The sequence below is a fragment of the Neovison vison genome, chromosome X (genome assembly GCF_020171115.1).
Source record: "Neovison vison isolate M4711 chromosome X, ASM_NN_V1, whole genome shotgun sequence".
NCBI lineage: Eukaryota > Metazoa > Chordata > Mammalia > Carnivora > Mustelidae > Neogale > Neogale vison.
The window spans coordinates 30,028,207-30,034,090 of NC_058105.1; the positions used below are offsets into that span (position 1 = coordinate 30,028,207).

The window sequence follows — 5,884 nt, forward strand, 5'->3', positions numbered from 1 at the left end:
TTACAAAAACAAAACAAAACCCAAAAGAACTTTGAGGTATCTTTAACATATAAAAACGGTGTAGATTTCAGATGTACGACTTGAGGCTTTGATAGAGGTATACATTGTGGAGTATTCTGAACCAAGCCATGCTGAGATCCTGGTGCTTGGCCAGGGGGCATGCCACAAGCACCTCTAAGGTCCACCAGGCACTACCCCCCCCACCATGCAGACCCTGGCCGTGAGCTGCACTTCACCTTGCCGGGGCGTGTGCTGTTGCTCAGAAATGGGTTTTGCCCGCGTGCATGGGTCACCCATCACTTTCTACTTTCAGGGTTGCCATATGACAGCCATGGCACTTTATTCTTCATGCAAATCTTGGGTTGCAGGCAAAATCCACAGAATTTCTGAGGCCTAGCCAGGAGCTACAGAAACAATTTTTTTAAAAGATTTTATTTATTTGAGAGAGAGCACATGAGTGAGCATGAGCAGGGGTGCAGGGGGAAGGGCAGAGGGAGCAGCAGACTCCCCGTTGAGCAGGGAGCTGGATGTGGGCCTTTATCCCTGGACTCCAGGATCATGACATGACCCAAGCTGAAGGCAGACACTTAAATGACTGAGTCACCCAGGCACCCCTTAACCATTTCTCATGTGGATCCTGCTTAAGGGCTTATCCAAAAGAAACAAGTGTCCTCCAAGGACCTGGCTTATTATTAGCATGTTTGACAAAAGGCAGCAGATGCCACATTTCCTTTTTTTTGAAATCAGTGTTGAGGTGGCGGTTTTTCTACTCCCTCCCATAATTGTGACCCGCACTGCCATCTCAGCCCCGTGTACCCGGGCCAGCCCTAATCCTGCTTTGAATGGGATTAGATAAAACGGCTTGGGCTGGGTCAGGATGGAGGACAGAAGGCAACTGGGTAAAAATTCACTTATTACCTTGCATTTGAAAGGTTTCTCCTGTTTAAATTAGATGAGATTCATACAACTACCATTTTAAAGTGGACGATTGTTTATATTTCTTGATTAGTAAGCACAGGACCAGGAAAGGTGGGTACACAGTCTTTTTAGGAGAAAGCTCATTCAGTTAGGACCATCCCCAGTCAGCAGACCTGTGGTTCTGGATACACTGGGCCTGAATTCTGCTGTTATATTGGGAATATCATTGGCTCATAGGACCAAGGTATTGTCTGAGAAGTGAAGGGCTAGAGACTGGTTTGGAAAGCAAGCTTTCCCTCTCAGGAGCCACTGCAGTGTTTAAAGGACATGTAACAAACATCTACTCGAATGTAGCCCTCACCATGTACGCAAATCAAGTCAAGGACAAAAACGTATTTCAGATATTTTTTATTTCTTCAAATTTATCAGGAGTGACTGAAATAAAAAATATAATTGAGTCCCATCATTGTGGAAATGGCTTTAAGAGAAAACTGCTCAGGTATTATTGCTTCCCGTTTAACCAGTGAAAGTTGCCATCGATAAAGAGACAGCCAACAGTCTGTCAAGAATGCTTAGGATATGTTCTATCATACAACATGCCTGTTCCGGGGCGGGGGGAGGGGGAGAAGGCTTGGATATAACTTATGTGAACTTCTTGATTTCATCATACAAGACGAGCACGAAAGCACCACCCATGCCGCGGAGAACATTGGACCACGCCCCCTTGAAAAACGCTTTGGCGCCTTCATCGCGTGCGATCTTCCTCCAGCAATCCACTGTGCCTGTGTACATGATGTCAGCTGCAAAGAATAAAGACACGGAGTCGGTGACCAAAGGCTGATGAGAGTCCTTCCCAGACTTACTGGACGAAACCAGAGTCCCGCCTCCCAGAGTGCCGATGGCAGTTCCAGGAAACTCGACATTGACACATTCGCCTGGGGGATACTGAACTACTGATGCCGTGAGTAGAGAACAGGGCTATGTAGACGACCCCTTGGCCTTAAGCTCTAACACCATTTAAGCACCCTCATTCACAGGCATCCGAAGGGCCCGCTCAAAGGCAGACACCATCAACCCCATCCCACCATCAGGAACAGACTTCATTTTTAAAGCCAGGCACCGCTAGCTTGTGGCCCCAGCTTGTCCCCAGCCCGCGCGTCTTTTTATCATTTGCTCCAGCGGAACTTACTCCCTTTGCGCCCAGACTGCATCATCATTCGGCGGCGAACAGTGTCAAATGGATAGGAAGTCAACCCGGCAACCGCTGTGACAGACTGTGCGATCATCCAGCTGATGAAGATGTGAGTATTCTTGGGATCTGGAAGCATTCCTGAGAACAGGGAAGAGACGCTTTTACTAGAAAGCAGAGTTTTAGGGGCCTGTTGTTTCCTACACCCCCGCCTCCCCCTTCCCCCCCCAACATCTCATCCCTGCACAGAGTTTGCCCTGGATGACCACGGCTTCCTCTAGCAATTACAGTAAATCTCTGGCTCTGGAAAATCCGGCCAGCATTAACCACCTTTCGGATGAAAGGAACACAGCTTCTATGTAGAGAGAGCAAACTTACCCTTGGCGGTGTCATAGATACCGAAGTAGGCGGCTCGGTAGATGATAATACCCTGCACAGACACATTGAAGCCTTGGTACAGGCCCCTAATGCCATCAGATTTGTAGATCTTAACCAGGCAGTCACCGAGGCCTTTGAATTCCCTTTCAGCTCCGGCTTTGCCCACATCGGCTGCTAGGCGGGTACGGGCAAAATCAAGAGGATACACAAAGCACAAGGACGTGGCCCCAGCTGCACCACCAGATGCCAGATTCCCGGCAAAGTAGCGCCAAAACTGGGTTCTCTTGTCCACGCCACCCAGGAAGATCTGCTTGTATTTATCTTTGAAGGCGAAGTTGAGAGCCTGGGTGGGGAAGTATCTGATGACATTGGCCAGGTTACCGCGCCAGAAGGACAGGACTCCCTGCTCCTTGGGGATACGAACAACGCAGTCTATAATGCCCTTGTATTGCTTATCCGCAGTGATTTGCTTGCTGGCATGCTGCACCTGATAGACAAGAGGAGGGCCGAAAGGGAGAGTTACAACCACGGAGAAGGAAGACAGGAAGAGAAATGTTATCCTCTGTAACACTGGCGGGGCTTTCAGGTTAACTACTCCCCACAGCCACTCTTCTAGATCATACAGGATGGGAGGCCAGTCCCCGTGGAAGGAGTGCTCTGCAACCTTAGAAGGCATAAAGCCTCCACCCCTTTGGGTGGGGGGGCACCCTGGGTCGGACCCGTGACCTTTAGACCTGGGAGAAAGGTCATTACCTCAGACCCAGGTTCAGAGGCATCTTGGCCTGTCCCGCCTAGGGCGCGGTCACCTCGGTGACCGTGGCCTCCGCCTCGGGGTTCCATTCCGCCCCTGCTCCTCTCCCAGAGGTGACCCACAGGCCCCCAGTCCTGCGCTCGTCCGGGGGCGCCCTCTAGGGCCGGAGCGGGGGAGCACGCCGCGAGGCGGCCGGGACGCGGCGGCCGCTGCGCGGGGGCGGACGCAGCGGGCACACGCGCTTCCCGGCGCCGGCTTCCGGCCCAGCGAGGGGAGAGCGCGTCCGCCGGCGGCGCGGCCCCCCGACGTGCCGCATGGCCTCCGCCGGGCTGTTATGTTATCTCCTTGCCGCGACCTTGAGGCCTTCGACACGGCCAGGTGTCCCTCCCTCCAGTGCCGGCTTCCAGCCTTCGCCCTTGACCTCCAGGCCCCCCGGGAGGCGGCCGCTGCCGGGCTGCCCACTCGAGCTCGCCGCTACCCCCCCACCCCCCGGGATGCCAAGGCCCAGGCCCGCCTCGCCTCCCTCCACCCCGACCCCTTCCTAGCTCCAGAACTTCAGGTCACCAAAGCACCTCCCCCGAGCTGGCCCTTTGGTCCGCCTCTGCGGCCACCCCTGCCCGCACCGGGCCGCTTCCCCCGACGGGACTAAAGAATTAACGCCCTCCCCTCCGGCCCCAGGGCCAGGCTTTCTGCGCGCCCCCTCCCCCACTTCCTGGTTCGCCCCCCCCCCACATCCCCGGAGGTACCTGCAGCAGCAGCTTGACCCGCTCGATGGGCGCTACCGCCGTCTTGGAGATGGCCGCGGCCACTCCACCCGCCAGGAAGTCCTTGGCGAAGGACACAGCGGCATCTGTCATGTTGAAAGGAATGAGATGGGCGACTACGGGACTGCGGTAGGAACCGGCTGGGACTCCGGGACTCTGGGGCGGAGCGAAACAAATGGCCGATTTATATAGGGCGAGCCGGCGCCCCGGCGGCCGGCGTCGGGGGCGGGCCTGGGCGGGCACCGAGCCCCGGCGCGCGGGCCAGCGGGGTGGCTGAGTGGCTCGGCACGCGGGGGGCGGAGCCGCGGAGTCAGGCCCCGGGGCCGCCCTCCCGCGCGGCGCGGCTCGCCCCAGGCACCTGCCCGGGCCTGAGGACCCAGCGCCCCCGGGCTATACCTGGGCTTCCGCCGCTGGACTCTGGGAGAGGCCTTCGAGTGGGGAGGGCGGGTGAGGTTACGGGTGTGCCTGCATAGAAACCTCTGCAGTATTGAAGGGGACGCAAAAAAAAAAAAAAAAAAAAAATCTCGGTAACTAAAATAATAAGTTAATGCAATGTTAAAAAAAAAGAAAAAATACTGTGGGCAAACGACGGCCGGTCGCCGGTTTCTGTAAATAAAATTGAAATGGAGCCCCAGGGTTGGGATTAGGGTGAGGCAGGTGAGGCAGGGTCCTGCAAGTGCGGGGTGCGATTCTGTCTTTATTTTAAATGGTGATAATTTGTTCTTCATGGATTTTGGCCTTACTTTTGACTTTTCAAAAATGGTGCACTAAAAATCATTTGTTGTGACTCCTGAGCTGTTTGGTGCCCTTTAAGTTTTGTGCTAGGGCGGGAGCCTCATTCTTTTCACCCCAGACCTGGCACTGCTCTGGAGCTGCCCTGGGGAAACCAGGGGAAACTGGGGGGAATAGCAGGGTTGGGGCACTATCAGCGTGCCTCAGACTCTTGGTTTGCAAAAACGATTTAACAAAGATCTTCCCCGGAGTTGGCAGAGGAGAGTCCAAAGGACTCTGCTGGGGGTGGGGACATTATTTTAGCCAGAAGTCAAATAAAGAGGTTGTACCGGGAAGGTTAAGAGGCTATGTGAACTAGGTTGGCATTTAGCTCCTTGGACGGAAAGTAAAGTGCTCTTGGATTGAGTAGATTCCTGAACTCCAGAGCTTTTAGAGGAATCAATAGAATTTGATTGACGGGCTTTGTGTCAATGGACAAGTGCTTACTGAGCCCCTTAATCCCTGCGGTGGGTAAGCATTTGCCAGACAAGTCCTTAAACACCTACTTGCTAGCTCGAGTGCACTCTCTTAGGTTTGGAACAGAAGCAGAGAGTATAATCACATATCATATGTCTAAGTAGTAACAACAATATTTATAAAAATGATGATACCATTGCAAGTTGCAACTGCCGCCCAACCCGAGGTTGCCCAGCACAGTGAAGACACAGACAGGAGGCGTATCCTTCACCTTCCTTTCCTGCCCTCTCCCACCTTCTGCAGATCTGCCCATTGAAGGGCCCAATTCTAGGGTTCCTCCAGGATCATGAGGTCCTTCATTTAGTTATACTTTGCAATTTGGAAGTCTTCCTAGGAACTCCAGCAGTCTGAAGGGATGAGCACACACGGAGAGGATTCAGAGAAGAGCAGTTTGGAATCCAGCTTTGTTGATCCTGGGTAAAACCCTTACCTGATGTTCATGAGAAGCTGTTCCATTTCTCATTAGTTGATTATAACAGTGATGCAGCTGGATACAGAAATGACTTTGCTGGAGAGTTTCAGTGATGTATATTCTCCGAAAGTGATAGTCCCTCCCTTTGCCTTTGCTGGTGAGAGAATTAACAACAAAAATTAAAATCGGCAGAGCATTTTATTTAGAGGGAGGTGGTTTGTAGA

The 5,884-nt window shown here is 53.1% G+C and overlaps 1 protein-coding gene across 1 annotated transcript; it reads right to left on the bottom strand.

Moving 5' to 3' along the window:
- Window positions 1-1,311: 1,311 nt before the first annotated feature.
- SLC25A5 (solute carrier family 25 member 5) lies at window positions 1,312-4,175 on the bottom strand. The gene is made up of 4 exons (XM_044234261.1): window positions 3,983-4,175; window positions 2,486-2,972; window positions 2,108-2,248; window positions 1,312-1,718 (listed from the first exon to the last, which is right to left on the bottom strand). The coding sequence occupies exons 1-4, from the start codon at window positions 4,091-4,093 to the stop codon at window positions 1,561-1,563; spliced, it is 897 nt and encodes a 298-aa protein (XP_044090196.1). The 5' UTR covers window positions 4,094-4,175; the 3' UTR covers window positions 1,312-1,560.
- Window positions 4,176-5,884: the final 1,709 nt, after the last annotated feature.

Coding starts and splice junctions, on each gene's coding strand:
- SLC25A5 (XM_044234261.1), bottom strand. CDS start 4,093: ATGACAGATGCCGCTGTGTCCTTCGCCAAGGACTTCCTGGCGGGTGGA. Junction 2,973..3,982: donor GGGTCAAGCTGCTGCTGCAG/GTACCTCCGGGG, acceptor CTTGTCTATCAG/GTGCAGCATGCCAGCAAGCA. Junction 1,719..2,107: donor GCAGTCTGGGCGCAAAGGGA/GTAAGTTCCGCT, acceptor TATTCTTTGCAG/CTGACATCATGTACACAGGC.